A 17,595-nucleotide genomic window follows, 5' to 3' on the forward strand; every position below is an offset into this window, starting at 1 on the left:
GGCTTTTTTAATACTAATAATTACTCTTACAAACATGGTTCTTGCTCATCATTAATCAATGTGATAGTCCCACATAATTATTAGATGTTCAATAGAGGCAAACCATATTTTTTTTCTACATCTGTGTTGGTTAGAATATCTTATAGCACTCTAAAATGATCCATATTAATGCAATTTGAGTGGTGGTTTGGCCTTTTAAAGCAGTATTATATACAATTTAGATTCTTTATACTATGAAAGTTGATAAATTATAAGCTTGAAATCTGTATTCCTTTTTCTATAATATAGATAGCAGGCTTTTAGAAATGAAATATCTTTACACTGTGTCTCTGGGTGTATCATATCTGTCTTTTCATTTAGTGATATAGCCTGGCGTCTTTTGTTAAGTGCTCATAATAGCTTTAAGAGGTATTTCTGGAAAACACTTCTTAAAGCCATTATGTGCTTCCTCAGACCAGAGTCTTTGGGGATAAGAATTTATTGGTCCTTTCGTAGCTAGAGTAAAATCTTGGGGTGGGGATAAGGTGCAGGCAGAAGAACTGTGTTTTGGCCTCCCATCTTGATTGGTAGCTGTCCATGAGCCTCTCAAATAGATTCTTGAAGTCTCTCCCTTCACTAGGAGCCTTCCACAAATCTTTCAAATGGACTTTCTAAAGTAAGTCAATAACCAGTGAGCATGTCCTTGAGAATTCTGGCAATCTGGTGTTCTCAGAGCTTGGGTTTGCTTGAGTAATCAGACCTGGGAATCCCAACCCATAGATCAGGTTCATCAGAGGGTCTGCAGTGGTGTGAGCAGACACTGTCTGTAGACTGGGAGAGAAAGCTTGTCATCTAAGGAACTGCATCTCTGGAGGTCCAGGAAGGGTACCATGTTAAATTTCTGTTCTTGGCATTACTACTTTCCCCCTACCTTGACTGTCCTTGCTGAAAGTAATTTTACTGCCCCCAACCTTAGGGTGTTGCACAACAGCTCAACCCCATCCTATTCTCTATTTCCAGAACAGCCCTTAGATGTTCCTTCATTCATTTAGCAAGTGTTTGTTGAGAATTTGAAATATGTATCAGACATTGTGCTAGATCTGTATATAGAGTGGTGAATTAAAAGAATTGGCCACTGAATAAAGTTCTTTGAAAGTTTTGACCTCCAGGAATAGGTCCCTGTCTTTAATATATATGACTTTGGGAATAGGACTCTTGAGATACAACCAAAGAGTTATCTCCAAAATGAGATTAGAAACTGTACCATCACAGGTATAGGAAAGAGAGGGAGTTACATAACTTCTTGAGCATGAGACTGAATTCAGGATTCCACAGACAAAATCCTCTGGGACTGCTTCATCTGTTCTCTACAAGCACGTCCCCTATGCCAGTATTTCTGAGACCAAAATATGGCAATCAAGTAGACTGCTTATCCCATGCTGGTGTTTTGGTAAACTGGTTCCCTAGGAGTCTTTTAGCTGCATGCAGATTATGATGACTGCCATCTACATGAAAAATATGGTCTAGCTTAAACTGTGTTGTGGAGAAATGACCATCAGCATGTCCTTTGTGTATAGCAGCTGCCAGAGAATGACCACATGCTGTGCCCAAGCTCCTGTTTAGGGGAGGGGAGAGGGTAGTTACAAATCTGCATTTCATGCATATGTTGCACATACCAATCCTTTTATAGACTAGATGGTCCTTAACAGTTGCTGTCACCGTCACCATGAACTTTGGGACAGCTTTTATAGCTAAGTGTTCTAGATCTCATCGTCTCTTCTGAGAGATTCTGCTTGAAAGCTGGCAAGCATTGCTTGAGTCTTGAACCAGCAGCCTCAGTTCCACCAACCATCCATTCATAGGAGGCTTTTAAAGTGTGCAGCCTGCAGCCTGACAGCTCCACTGATACACTTTTTCAAAACACATTTTGAAGGAATGTGGAATTTATTGGACTTCATTGTGGTCTTTATGTGGTTGATGTACTCATTTGAAGGCTCTCCTTAGTCCCCCATTTAGTTTAGATCTGACTTTTAATTAGTTATGATATAGAATGAAACCTCATACTCTATAAAAAGTGCTATCCTCCTATTTCATGGAGGCACCTGGAAGACGGACCTACTATGGGAAAGTAAACTATTGGCAGAAATGTTTAAAAAAAGAAAACCACCATACATGTCTGAGTACCTTCTAAAGAGGGTCTGAGATTCTAGGGTCATCTTACTCAAGAATGGAGCCCTGCTTTTAGGTTTTAATCTTGGAAGTTTTGGACTGGCTTGCATGGGGGACTTTTTAAAGACATATGATGCCCCATATCTCCCAGAAGGCAGGATCTTTGATGCTTTATTAAGAAATTGGGAGCATTGGACAGCATTGGTGTCCTAGGAGAATGCCAAGCCTGCTGGATCTTGTGATGTGCATGTGAAAATGGTACCTTGTCCATCACACCTGGTCATATTGATGACTATAGAATTAGACCTTGCATCCAGCATCAGATGCCGTAAAAATAAGAACACATTGTTAACACCTCTCAGGTTTTGACTCCATTTGCAATTTAAAATATCAAACTCTTGCTTTTTATAAAATATTAAAATAATGCTAAGTTTGAGTTGGATGTGAAGATGATATTAAAATAGTACTAAGGAAAGTTACAAGATTTTAAAAATGTAAGTTGTTTATAATATAAATCAAAAAAATCATTTGTTTCCAAAACCTTTTTGGTCTATTCTATAACCCACAGTAAGAAGTAATAAGCAGACACTTTTTATTTTATGTTTTACTTCATTGTCTCAATAAGCCTATGAAGTGTTATTCTTTCTTCCCTTCAACAGACGAGGAAATGTGGGTCAGAATTTTGTAAATTTATATAGTTAACTAGTAACATAATTAAAGTCTATGCTTTTTCCATGAAAGAAAAGTAAAATAGTGATATTTTCAAGTCCCCTGAAATTATGAGTGCAATAGCAGTAGCCATCATTTTTTTTGAATTTTTTTATTTTTTAATTTATTTTTTATTTTATTTTATTTTTTATTTAAATTTTATTTTTTATTTAAATTTTATTTTTATATTCCCCATACAATTACAACCCCCTTATTTTAACCCTATCCCTCCTTTCCCCACCCCCCACCCCCCATAGAGTGTCTCTGGTTCATAGTTGTTTGTTGATTTTGATATTTTCTTTCTTATAGTTATTCTTTTTCCTGGTCCCTTATTTAAGTTTTCTAGGTTCCTGCTATGAGTGAGATCATCCGGTATTTTTCTTTTTCTTTCTCAGTAGCCATCATTTTTAATAGTGAATCTTCATTACCTTAGGAGAGAGAAGAAAGTCGTGTAGCACAGTGCACAGCTAGCAGTGATTACTGTGCTTGCTCGTTGTCACACAATGTTAATTCCCTTGGTGGCCATTAGGATAATTATCTTGAGTGGAAGGAAGAGAGAGGATTAGCAATTTTGATCACTCTCTATGACAGGTCTCAGGTAAAAATTTAATTTCCAACAAAAGTGGTTCAAAAAAAGAGATTTTCAGTTGAGTAGTTTCTGCCTTAACCATTTCTGTACTCTCTGAACTCAGTTTCAACTAGGTCAGGACCAAATATCAGTGTGTAAATGCAAAGGTAGGTTTATACTTATGTGAGACAAAAATTGCAATTCTAAAAAAAAAATTGCAAATCTAGTCGCAACAGATAAGTGAAATCAAAGGCAAGCTCTCCCATTGACAATGGATAAGTGGGGGCAGTTGGAGGGCTTTGTGTATTTTTTTATTTGCTTGGGTTTTAGTTTTGTTGCTTGTCATAGGCTGAGACAGCTATGCTCGTAGCAGATCTGGAGGTTTTTGGACAGTCCTACACTCTGGTTGTGGTAGCTGGTTTATGAAAGGTCAGAGAGATGACTTGGGTTACTTTCAAAAGCTTCTCATAAGTTGCTTATGAGTATGGAGCTTGAGGCAGAATTTGGTCTTTATATTTTGGAGAAAAACAGATTAGTAGTAGTGAGAATCTATTAAACAGAACTGATAGTCTAGAGAAGAAGATGGATAACCTGACCCTTGACATCAGAACTTCATTAGGCCCCTTTCAGAAAGGCTGAGTGATGTCTGCCATTTATCCAGAGCACAGATGGACAGTCTGATCATGTGGAAGGATTTCTTGTCTCTGCACATGGGATGCTTTTACACACTTTAGTGATGCTTTGTAAAAAGCTGGCACAACACTATTTAATATGAATGTGAGTGGGCAGCTACTGGGGTAGAAACCAGAAGTCACAGAGTCCTGTCACTAATACTTCAAGTGGAAGAGTCCCAGTGTCCTCTGTGTTGTCTATCTGTTCTGTATACCTCATATTTCTAGGAATAATAAGGTTGAGTGTTTGGCTTCTGTGGTCTGATTTCTGCACAGAGTTTGGCCATTTTCTTTTTCAGAATTCCATTAATAAATGATGTTAACAATAATTAATTTTTAATAATTACATAATAATATTATTAGAACTGGCCTATTTTTAGGTTCATTATGTGCAAAAAGCTGTCAAGACAATGCTGCTAAATTTTATCTTTGGAGGACCTTTTTTATGAATTCAGGGTTTGTGTGTGTGTGTGTGTGTACAAGTAAATCGTTGTTCATGTGGTTATATTTATATTGCACATGCCTTTTCAGGATGGATCAATGCATGCCCACTATCAGGACTGACATGACTAGCGTCAAAATGACTGTTAAATTCTGAAAGACTTTGATCTGAAGTTTTACACTTTACAGGATAGATTGTAAAGAAATTTCTTTCACACCTTAGGTTTGTGGATGCCCTGACAGCCCCCTGTCATCCAGAATTAGCAGGGGAAGTGAAATATGCTGTTTAAAAGTGTGCAAAGACATGTATACAAAGATATTTATTGCACATGTTAAGAGCAAATGATTGGAAACAATCCAAGTATAGAGGCTGGTTGAAGTGAATCATGAAATATATCATATGGTGGAATATTATGCACCCATGAAAGAATGAATAAGCCTCTCTCTATAACAACATAGACTAAACTCCAAATTTTATTTAGTGGAAATTGCCAAATATAGAATATTGTGCACATATGGGAAGTTACTCTGTGTGTGTTTGTGTATGTGTGCATACATGTGTGTGTCCAAACCTCAAAAGACTACCTATTTGTTGTATATGAAGAGAGTATCTCTGAGAGATACACAGAAACTGACCAATATTGACCTTTAGAAAGGAAACTCAGTGGTTGGTGGCAGACTTGGAAGGGATATACATTTTTCATTCTAAACACATTTTGAAATTTTTTTTGGGGGGAGAGGCTCTCATAAATGCTAATAACTCATTAAAAATTTTTAATGTTCTATGGAAGCCCTTTCTAGCAGCTTCCTATCAGATACATTTGACAAGAGTATTGGATTTGTTAGCAGGAAGAGCACCTTGGACATTGCTACAATGCTACTCTTACCAGGGTAAGAGTACATGACAGACCATTTGCTGTGGAGGGAAGGATGGTTGAGAGATCTCGTGGGAAAGACTGGAGAGCTGTGGCTAATGGGAAGGAGGGGAAGGGGGAAACTAATATAGAGTGGTTGAATTGGGGAATGTTAGTGTATAAATGATGCCTTTAATTAAGCATAGAAAATTGAGAATAAAAAGTTTGTGGGGAGTGAAAAAGAAGACTGTAGTTCTGGACATTGTGAGTGTGAAATGATGGGAAGATATGGTGAGCTCTAGCAGGCAGCTGAGAGGTATGCTTTAAAAAGTACTGAAATGGCTTAAGTGCTTTTTTGGTATCATTGGTTTTCTTAGCATATTCAAATATCTGTTTTTTTTCTTAAATATGATTATGGCGTAATGGAAAATTTAGATTTTAGAAATGTTTTAGTTTTGTGGTGACCAGTACAAACAAGATAATTATTTTGTTTTTGAAATTTCCCATTACATACATGTCCTGTACAAAGCAATTTACGGTTATGGACCCAAAGCTCTTGTGCCAAGGGAATGAGGCTAATGCATTGTTCCAATCTCTGGTACAGTCTGAAAATATTAAATGAATGGTAAAACTCTTAATGTGTCCATTAAGTAATATTCACTGCTAATTTATAGTGGAAGTGTATGTGACAGCCTACATAAATAATTTCTGATCACTCTTGTCTTTGTTATTACAATTAATACAAAACAAAAAAAAACAAAACATTGTACATTTGCCATGTGCAATGTGATACTTCAAATACAGTGTTGTATATGATTATAGATCTTCTCAATATTTTATTCTCTAAAGGTGCATATTTAAAAACCTTTCTATGTTAGTAAATTTTATTATCATTACTATTATCGTTGCTGTTGATGTTTTATTAGCACCTTTGTATCACCTTTCTCATCTCTAAAGAATGTACAAGTATGTATAGGATTGAAATAGAACAGTGTGGTAGCCATGATTATTTTTAAGAGGACAAGTGTGCAATGCAGCATGTGCAGTCTTTTCTGTTTGTTTTCCTAGGATGATGTCAGTAAATTCTATGCTGTGCCTTCATTCTCTAGTACGAAGGCAGACAGAAGTTACTTTCAAATTTACATATGCTTTGTGATCTTGGACAACTTAGAAACCTTTCTAAGTTTTAGGTCACTTCAAATGTAAAATGGAATTTCTTACATTAATTCTGCCTCCAAAAAAACCCTTTCACCTCTGCTCTCTTCCCAAATCTTCATAAATTGTTCATTTTTTGTTTTTAAATTGAAGTACCATTGGTTTAAAACACTGTTTGGTATTTAGGAGAATAGATTCACTTCTCTGGAGAGATATGTTACCACCCCCACCATCAAAGTGCCCATTGTCCTTCACCATAGTCCATTGGGCTCCCCTCCATTTTGTTCCCACCTTCACCCACCCTCCCCCTCTAGCAGCCTCAGTTCTATTTCTAGGGATTGTTTTGGTTTAATTCCATAAGTTCCTTTGTTTTGTTTCTGTATATTCCACACATGAGTGAAATCATCTAATATGTGCCTTTCCCCTTCTGACTTACTACACTTAGCATCCTTGTCAAAAAAAAAAAAGTGTTTATCTTTTTTATAACTAAGTAGTATTCCATTTTGTATATATACCACACCTTCCTAATCCATACCTCTGTTGTTGGGCACTTACGTTGTTTCCATAACTTTTGTAAATAGTGCCACAATGAACACAGGAGTATATATATTCCTTCAAATTAGTGTTTTCACATTTTTTGGTAGATACCATGATAAATGTTTCATATTTATGCTTCAGATTTTTAAATCAATTATTTATGTCAATGGATAAGTAATTACTTAAGTTGCAGTTTGATTTTTGAAATAAATATTACAATCAGATGATATGTAACTTTTCCTTGGATGGGAAAATAAATAACATTGGGGCAAATTCTCATGTTCAGAACTAATACTTGTCTCTTTTTTTGAGATTTTATGGAAATGTTTGATATTTCCTGTGCTGCAGTTTACAGGAATGCCCACCAGATCAGAAAGTTGCTTTTAGCTAAATGACTCGTCAGAAGGAGAATCAGAACTCGAAACTGAAAGTTTAGAATGACCAATGATCCTCTTTGAATTTGAGTAAAGGGGGTGTGTATAGGATATGTGCTATGTATAAATCTAACCATGGTTATACTTTATTTTTTTAACTTAATTTTTAAAAAAAGTCAACATGGATTTAGAATCCAGAGAATGTTAATAATGCTGAAGTGGATTGGACTGAAATATCTTGATCGTCTTCTGATAGAAATGATATTCCGTGCAAAAAAAGATTCTTAGACCCCCATTTTTCACATTATTCTTTGTGAGTTGCTTTCTTTGAGCAATAAAGGGGTATCTGAAAAAAATTTTAGATTATTCTGAAAGGGAATAGGGAAGACTTTACATTAACTGCCAAGCATTATGATAGTATTCTATTTACATAAAACACTATCTCTGTAGCAGAATTTCTTTATAATTTTCAGCTATACATTAATAATGAGGTTGTTGCTTGTGTGTGCATCATCTGTCAACCACACTCTAATTCTTAGTTCATTACACCTTTATAACTTACTGTGCATCATTTTAGATATCGTGACATTTGCGTTCCAAGGTTTCATGGAACACCTCTCCTTCTTGGTAAGCACTTAATGCAGGTTTAATAGTGTTCATAGCTTAAAAGTGAATGTTTGTCTATGTTATTGCATTGTATAATGAAGTGTCTACCTAATCTAAACTTATTTTATTGATTTAAATTATAAACTGTTGAAAATACCCATGGCGCTTTTTCTGATCGTGGTGCCAGGAATACGTTTGTTGTAACATTTGTATTTGTTTCTCACCCTTGTGAGAAAAATATGTATTTACCTCTTATCAGTAATTAATACCTGAGAGAAAAATTACTTTTTAGGTCAGTAGTTGTCATCGTAAAAAACAGTTCCAAGTTGAGGCAAATGGGTAATAAAACAGGGAAGTAACCACCTCAGAAAGCCCATATAAGACTCCAAATGCAGATGCTTCCAGGGGGGAAGACAAGTGTGTGAAGTGTCTGGCTGAAGAAAATAAATTGAAGCAGAATCCCTTTCTCAGGTGGTGGTTTAGCTTATTTCTTTAATGTTTTTACAACACAGCATTTCAGGGTTCAAACAGAATGGCCAAAGTAAAAATCAGAGATCTTCACTTTTGGCCACTGTTACATCTCATGCTAGCTGATGGGCTATTTCAGATTGATTCCACAAAAAGGAATACTATTAAGGACTGATGGAAACACGAGAAATTTGGGAGCCAGAAAGGTACTGAAAGTGAGATATGGAGGCATAAACATTTAAGAGTACTTCCTTCACATTAGTTAGACCGGATCCTGCCTTACCTCATGCTCCCACCACCCTTCATGGTTGACGAACAGGGCTGGGCATCAGAACCACCACATACAATAGCTTTGCCAGACTAGATTGTATCTGAAATTATCCAGGCTTAGCCCCAAAACAAGATGTGGTTCAGCAAATTTGGCTTGGACTGGGGATGTTTTGAAAAGCTCTCGACTTGTTTCGGGTAGACACATACAGTTAAGGACCTGTGGTCCCAGTTTGCTTTTTGAAAGATGGGAGTAAGTATCTCTGTTCTAGAAACAGTCACTTCAGAGGCATGTCTACAAATGAGGCAGTTTGGCACATTTAAGTTGTCAAAGTGAATTATTTCATTCCATAATAGAAGACTGAAAAAAAAAACATACATAATTGAAGAGTTGGATATAGATTTTATGAGGGAAGATGGAAGAGGCATATCAAGACTGAGCAGTTGGCCACTTCAGGTATAGGAAGTGTAATGTGATAACAAGATAATTATACCCAATTCAGCTATAACAATAGTTGAATTATAGCTCTTAAGTTATTATCAGTATAGATAATACAAAATGGTTATAGTACAACTAAACTTGTGGCTTGTCCTGCTTTCCAAGAAAGACTTCTCACTGCATATGAATTTTTTAATTTTAATTAGTTGAGGGTTAGTCACTAATGAAACAATAATAGGTGTGATCAGTTTGTTATAAAGAAGCTTTGATCAAAAATAAGAGTTATTTCCGAATAGAAAAAGTTGTTGGACATTTACAATAACTGGAGAAGATTACAGAGTTTCCTTCATTGCAGAATGTGAAGTCTGAATTAAAACATGTAACTCTGAGTATTAAATAGTTGAGATGTGATGCCACTGGCGATGCCAGGCTGAGTTCTTCAGTGCTGGACAGGATCCTCTGCTGTGGGTTTTGGTAAGCTTTTGCCATCTTGTGTTGATACTTTGAGGAAGGCTAAACATAGCACAATTAAAGGGGAATATTTTTTTCCTAATTTGTTGATATTTTCCTAACATCTTCTAAGATGTGGGTCATTATCCTTATTCCTATCTTTGGTGGCACGATAGTCAGTGACTACTTTGTTGACAAAATGTCTCCATTTCTGTGTTAATCTCATATTACTTTTGTCTGTGGATCATGCACAGGAAATATATACATTACAGAGGAAATCTGTACATAATTTATGTTGGTGCTAAGAAGAATTATGATGCTAACATTCTGAACTTTGATTTTTGTAACAGACACTGTGCTGAATGTTATTTTTTTAAATTGAAGCAACTTCAGTTTATAACATTATCTAGGTTTCAGCTGCACAACCTGGAAGGTCAGCCCTGCACGTACCCATTGTGTTCACTTTCAGAAGTCTGGCTTGCATCCATCACCAAACTGTTGTCTCTCACACCTGCCACACTCCAAGGACTATGAGTTCCTGCTCTGTCCACCCCCTTCACAGATGCAGAACTGAGACTCAGAGCCATGGGAACGTGTCCACAACCACACAAATAGGAAAGGATGCTACTGGGGGTCAGTCCAGGTGACTGTGGCTCAAGTTTCACACTGAGTCACGGTGCTGTGACATCAGTGATTTCCAACTGGGAATTTGCAGATTAGCAATCCCTTGTTGTTCACTTCTCTGTGGAAACTTTTCTCATTTTTTAAGTTCTAACATTATCATAGGGAACAATAAGATATCTTTAAGACACTGGTTCTCAAATTTAGCTGCACTTTGGAATCATGTGAGAGTTAAGAAAACAACAACTGGTGACTGGGTCCTAACCCTTATTGTGTTCTGGGTAAATTGGTGTGAACTGGCCTGGCCAGTGGAATATTTAAAGATCGCCTAGGTAATTCTAATGCACGTCAGAGGTTGAGAGCTCCTGCTGTGGAATGATGCAGTTTTAAGTTCTAAATTCCCATCCTTCTGTTAGTAAAAAATTAAAAATGTTTCGAGCACACAAGCAATACAGATTTACTTTAGATACTAAACAAACCAGGAAAATTACAGTGAAAATTATTTGTGCCATATTTTTTCCCTGTACATGTTTATGTATTTAAAATCTTACCTATAATATTACTCTTCCATAGGTTTTCATATATTTCACACTGGATTGTCTTGTATCTATTGTGTATATATATATGGTTTGCCAGATTGGCAAATCCTTGATTCTTATACACACATAGTGATGTTGGTATATATATATATATATTTTAAAGATTTTTTTATTTATGTATAAAAGAACTGGGGTACAGGCCAAAGATGCGGGGGGTGAGGGGATTCTCCAGAGACAGAGTGGGGAACAGAACAGGCAGATTGACTGAAATACTGAAGGGAGCAGCGGGGCAAAACAGGCGAGGTCTGCTGTGCCATGAACTACCCATGGCCAAGGGTAGTTCCTTGGCCAGCCCAGGATCGAACTTCTGTTGCAGAGGCTGTGGATTGCTTCATAGTGCAGTGCTTAACTCCTTACGCCACCAGGGAGGTCCTGATGTTGGTATATTAACCCTTATAGGACAGTAACTCTGTTACTCTAATAACTGTTTGTGGATACTTTGTTTATTATTTGATGGAGTGTTTACCAAACTCCTTTGTACTCTGGCCTGTACAATACTTTTTCAGACAAGCAAGGATTTGTTTTATTGTCTAATCTCCATTCTAGATGATTAAGTCAGAGCCCATGTGTTTTATATGCCTAGGCTCTGGCATGCAGTGAACAATAAATGCTGGAGCAGTTAGTTGCTAAAGTTCTGGAAAATGTATTTGGAATTGTTGGGGTGGTAAGAAGAGAGGAAAAGTGAGGGATTGAGATAAGGACAAGGGGTAGGGGGCTGTAAGGGTAAGTGAGCTGCATATCTTTCAAGAAAGACCAAATATCCTCTTGTTTCCAGAAACTTCCAGACTTGGCCCCCAAATAGCTTAGGTAATCTTCCCTGGGGTCTATTCCCATCCCTACATTGCCTCTATCCTTCCCACTCCGCTATCCTACGCAACTGTCATAATAAAAAAGCTAAGTTCAATATACTTTCAGAGTAAAAACCAAATAATTTTGGAGCTTACTGCTCCCCACAATTTTCCTATTAAGATTTATATGAGAAACTCTGTGGTGTCGTGTACAGCCAGAACTTGTCCCATTAACAACTGTGACTATCATATCCTTTCCTACAAATGTCAGGATGAGGAGAATTTAAATAGAGATAGGGAGGGAACTGAGAGCATTAAAAATCGCATGAGGGATTATTCTAGAAGGGATGGGAGACACCCCAGGCTTCCCCTGTGCTTCAGCCTTGTTTCCAAGTGGGCCCAAACAATGCTGGAATGCATGCTGAGGTATTTTTGGCCCCCTGGCCACAAAGCCAGACATCTCTGCGTCACTTAATTTGTGAGGGATCTTCTTTTTCATACCTACTTCCTACAATTATAATCAGATTTCTTAATCACAAAGTCTGTAAGTCAAAATAATTTGTAATTTCTTTTGATTCTTAAAAGTTACTTGCTTATTATTATCCCTTTTAAAATAAATTTTCATTCAAACTATCCACCCACAAAGATGAGCCCCTCCCTACTGAAAGAAGATGATAAAACCTAATGCTGCCTCCACAAAGGGGTAGCAGTCCTTCTGCCCACCTGTGACTATGCAGGTGCTTCCTTTCACCAACTCTCTCCTTCTGTAGGGCAGCAGCATCCTGCCTGCCCATAAGTGTACCATGCCAGGGCTTCTCTTCACTGGCCTGTCTCAGAGGAGGCATCTCTTCTCAAGGCCACCCACCTGCAACCATGCAGGCCTCTCTTAGCAAACCTGTCCATTTCAGGGCAGCTCTTCCTGCCTGCTTGTGTCTGTGCAAGTGTCATTAGGTCGTCTGTCCTTTTTTCTAATAAATCTGCTCTTTAAATATAAAAATGAAATAAAATAAAATTTCATTAAAAGGAGAAATTGGTAATGTATACTCTTATTTTAGCATATAAGGTTATAAAATTATATTGCTGAAATTCTTTAGAACTGAGGCATTTATGTAGTTCTAAAAGCTAGAAGGAAAATTAGAAGCTGTTTTTTCATCCTCCTCCCCTTTTTATTGAATTCCTGATGACTTCTAAAAATAAAGTCATTAGGGCCTCCCTGGTGGTGCAAGGGGTTAAGCTCAGCACCGTGAAGCTGTCCACAGCCTCTATAGTATAAGTTCAATCCCCAGCTGGAGCTACCCTCATGGTGTAGCAGACCTCTCCTGTCTTGCCCACTGCTCCCCTTAGCAGTGTATTTTATTCAGTCTGCCTCTTCTGTTCCCCACTCTGTCTCTGGTGAATCCTTTCACCCCCCGCACCTCTGGCCTGTATCCTAGTTCTTGTATGCATACATAAATAAATATTTTAAAAAATAAAATAAAAACAAAATCATTAAGGATAGTTAAAAACATCTGATATGTTGCTTTACTTAGAATGAATCCAACAAAAAACAAAATTATAGAATAAAATTAGCAAGGCTGCCTTATTTATCTGAATAATACTTGTCTACTGTAAGATCATAATGACAGAGAGGAAATCTTTATAGTCACATCATATAACATATTAAATAAATAAATAAGAAATGATAGAGGCGATGTTTTTCAGATAAGTAGATTTATACCATCAGCTCAGTGAAACTTGGAGATTTCTGGAGCTCTATGGCGGTCATTGGAGCCAGGAGTCTATTATGATTTAATGGTATCTCTCTGCTACATTTGATGAGTTGTCCCAGAAAAACATTTTGAAGCAATAAAGCATCCATTTGGCTCCTAAGTAATGAAGGAGGCTTTGCTCTTTGCATTAACTATTTATTCAGGAAGAGAAGTGACCAACTGCTAATAAGCTTTATCCAAAGAGGTTAGTGTAAAACAGAAGAAAATGTGAAAGTGAGGTTCGCTTCAGTTTCATGCAATTAACAAAACACCCAGAGCTGAAGGATTGGTGTTCCTCTACCATGTGACTTCTGGCCAACTGTATTTAAGTGTGAGTGCCTGTCAGAGATAGTAAGACCTTTTGGTTTCAGGAAGGATTGTGTAGCCTAAATTCATGATAAATGAAAGGCGGCAATGACTGGTGAGTAGCTAAGATTGGGCTGATCTTAACAGTTTTGGGTAATGGGCTTGTTTTCTAAGATCGAGTAGCAGTGGTTGAAGCTTGCCAGTTTACTCTGTATGGGTTCCCTTTTTTTAAAGATGATTACTGCTTTTTCATGACTTCAGAAATCTCACTAATGCAATATGTAGATTATTGCTTCATCAAATGACTTTTAACTTGACAAAATTTCTTATTTGCTAGGTAAATACACAATTTATTGTTTGGAAATAGTTTCTAGGCAAGAATATAGCAGTCTGCTCTTTTTGCATAATAAATGGTTCCTTCTTTGTAGTAAATGCTTAGGATTTAGCGACTTTAAGATTACAACCAGAATACTGTATTCACACACAAATAAGGCTTCTTTCAAGTCTTTTTGAAGCACTTTGGGTGCTATAATAGCATGAAGTATTCATTCTACTTGCTTTAATGTTTTTAATGTAATTAATTTGCTTTCTTTCATGACATGGAAAAAATGAAAGTCACAAATAATGTTTTTAATGTAATTAATTTTCCTTCTTTAGTGACATGGAAAAAATGAAAGTCACATTTATTTTCTTCTCTTAAAGCCAATCAGAGGATGTTTATGCTAATTCTTCTTTTCTGCTCTCACTGAAAGGTAGTACAGTGAGGTTCTACACAAAGGGGGGATTCTTCATATAAATCATATTAAAGTAGGTGATGACATAAAATGGAAATCATATGTAAACTCTGTTGTTTAATAACAATATTCTTGATACCATTTTAAGTGAATTATGAAATCATTTAATATTATGTTCATTTGATTTTCAATTTTAAATATATTTTTTATATTGAAAAGGATGAATTCTAAACTTGCTATGAATTATGTTGAAGTATATCTAAAGCCAATTTTCCAGATATACTCCATGATAAGAATACTTTGTTTATTTGGGTTCACAGTCTTTGGTAAAGAACTGAAAAAGTGTGATCAGTGAGTAGCAATAAAATTAAATCCAAGAAAAGACTAGAATTTTTCCTTCCTCAATCACATTATACCGTACTCAGAAGAAAAAACTCGTTTATGTGCTTGAGAATCTTCCTTTCTTAATCAACAAATAAGAACTCAGATTAGAAATGCAATTACCTTGCAAAAAGATGTTAGGCTTTCAAATCATCTCTCTTGTTAGTTAGTAACAATCAGTAGATTGAATTATCCCTTTCAGATAATCACTCCATTCAGAAGACTCATGCTATGTGCTGAGAACAGAAAGGAGATGGAGGATTGGATCAGCTCACTGAAGTCTGTACAGACCAGAGAACCTTACGAGGTAAAACAGCATCTCTTCTGTCTCTTGTGTTCTTAGAGAATAGATGTTTACTGAAGAGGGAAAGCTACTTTCGCCCAAAAAATTTTTAAAGTATGTGTACATTCATTCAGCAAATTGTTTAAACCTGATAAAGACTTCTCTTTAAACCAATTTAAAATATTACAGATTTGAAATTTTCAACACAATCCTATACATTCCATACAGTTAAATGTCTGTAATCTTGCCCTCTTGTTTGGCAAATCTGTGCTATCATCTCCTTCCTAGGTGGCCCAGTTTAATGTGGAACATTTCTCAGGGATGCATAACTGGTACGCCTGCTCCCACGCCCGACCCACTTTCTGTAACGTGTGCAGGGAGAGTCTTTCCGGAGTCACTTCCCACGGCCTGTCCTGCGAAGGTACTGTGTGCACCCAGCCTGGGCACTGCTTCTGCCCTGACCTCAGGGTAACACGCTGCCAGCTGGGCTTCTGGAAGTGAGCAGGGCAGCACCACCACAGGAAAACTGACTGTCAGCTGTACCTTGGGAGAGTCTCAGCAGGAACATAGTGTCTGAGTTTGAGTGTAGCTAGAAATGGAGCTCTGCACACATAGGACTACATTGGAAAATGTTTTTGTTCAGGAAAAGATCATATAAAATCACTTGAAGGGAAGTATAAGTTAGAATGTAGCATTTCATTCTTGAGGCACTACCAACTACCTTTGAAAAGAATACTTTGGACTGGATAGATCATTATCATTCTAGTGATCTAGTTGTCTTTTTCTGATCTGATTAGTTATGGAGAAAAAACAACCTTTATGTAAGCACACTATGTTCTTTTGGTAGAATTTCCAACAACTATTTGCATTGCACTATTTTATTTTAAAGATTTATTTTATTTATTTATACAAGCACTGGGTACAGTCAGAAATGCGGGAGGGTGAGAGAATTCACCAGAGCCAGAGCAGGGAACAGAACGGGCAGACTGATGAAATACACTGCTTAGGGGAGCAGTGGGCACAGCAGGAGAGGTCTGCGCGCCATGTGGGACGCTCGCCAGTGCCTGGGGATTGAACCGGTGCTGCAGAAGCTGTGGGCAGCTTTGCAGCCCAGCACTCAACCACTGCACCACCAGGGGAGGCCCTGCATTGCACTATTTTAAAGGCTGTTTGCTTTTATTTCAGTTATGTTTAATTTAAATGATGCCATCCTTCTTATTTTATTAATTAGTTTTTATTGAGGTAATATTGGTTAACAGCATTGCATGTGATTCAGAGGCACAGGACACCCCTCCTCAGATGCATGACACCACACCACACCCACCCATGGCACCCACAGTCCTCCACCCTAGTCCACTGTGCCCCCTCTCCCTGCCCATCTCCTGGCCTCAATTTCACAGTCAGTTTTCTAGGGTTGGTTATTGGTGTGGTTGTGTCTGACCCTTTCTTTTGTTTTTCTATCTTCCACATATCAGTGAAACCATCTGCTGTTTGTCTTTCTCCTTTTGACTTATTTTGCTTCGCCTAATCCCCTTCTGTTCTATCCATGCTGTCACAAATGATGCCACACTTTTTCATTTCCTTAAAGTTTTCTAAAGGTAAGGCCTATGCTGTTGTTTTCTTCATAGGATTTTGTGGGTTCATTTTTTAATTTAAGAGCAGTGACTACTTCAAGCAAATACTTTAGTAATTACTGAGAAAAGTCATAGCTTCTTTAGATTTATTTAATTTCATATTTTAGTAATCACACCATTAGTGCTTCTTTCTTAATACAAAATTATTAAATAATTTTGAATATGCTTTTTGTATCAAGTGACAAAGTAGTAATAAAGTCACAGTTTTAATTCACTTTTAAATTATGAAATCTGAGATTTATCATTACTTCAACTCTTCAATCTGCTATAGCGTAGTCGTTGAGACTAGAGCTCTGCAGTTAAATCCACTGCTTCCAGTTCCTCTTTGAACATTGCAAATTCTGACCAGGAGAAGTATAAACTCTTCTAGGTTTTTGTTTTCTCTCCTATTCAATGGGAATGATAGTCATTTATATCTGAGCATTAAGAAACAGTATGAAATTTAAGAAATACAATTTAAAAAAACTACTTTTTTAGTCAAAAAATTATGAAAGTTTATAACTGCTCTGTAGGAAATTTATCAAAGGAAGAATTACAGAATGCATCATGGCTTGATGCAATAAATTTCATGAAAATGAAAATCTGAATAAAGCATTAATTTTTTTTTTAGATTTAGAGAATGATTGTAAAGAAAGATGTAATTAACCAATATGACTTAACTCCTTCCAAGTCTGTAATATTATGTGATGTTATTTTGAAGGCCTTCCAGTATTTACAATGAACACAATAGAGCAGGTAAATGAAACATTTCCAGTGTCTATATGCTAATATTTCTAAGGAAACCCCAGCTATGGACTGTTTTCATGACACCCAAA

The 17,595-nt window shown here is 36.8% G+C and overlaps 1 protein-coding gene across 8 annotated transcripts in view; it reads left to right on the top strand.

The window, feature by feature from the left end:
- Window positions 1-17,595, top strand: part of DGKH (diacylglycerol kinase eta) — a 154,169-nt gene that overhangs the window by 64,240 nt on the left and 72,334 nt on the right. For 5 of the 8 annotated variants that reach the window (XR_005128304.2, XR_005128303.2, XM_037526941.1 and 2 more), the window contains 2 exons: window positions 15,066-15,170; window positions 15,435-15,567. Coding sequence is in view for 6 of the 8 variants with exons in the window: in XM_037526941.1 (XP_037382838.1) it covers window positions 15,066-15,170; window positions 15,435-15,567 (238 nt within the window). In the remaining 2 variants the exon portion in view is untranslated. Of the gene's footprint in view, window positions 1-4,455; window positions 5,428-7,306; window positions 8,084-15,065; window positions 15,171-15,434; window positions 15,568-17,595 lie in introns of those variants that run through there. The other 3 variants (XM_054701539.1, XM_037526945.2, XM_037526943.2) reach the window with 3 other exon arrangements.

Source organism: Talpa occidentalis, unplaced genomic scaffold (genome assembly GCF_014898055.3).
Source record: "Talpa occidentalis isolate TD23 unplaced genomic scaffold, MPIMG_talOcc4v2.1 talOcc4.5, whole genome shotgun sequence".
Taxonomy (NCBI): domain Eukaryota; kingdom Metazoa; phylum Chordata; class Mammalia; order Eulipotyphla; family Talpidae; genus Talpa; species Talpa occidentalis.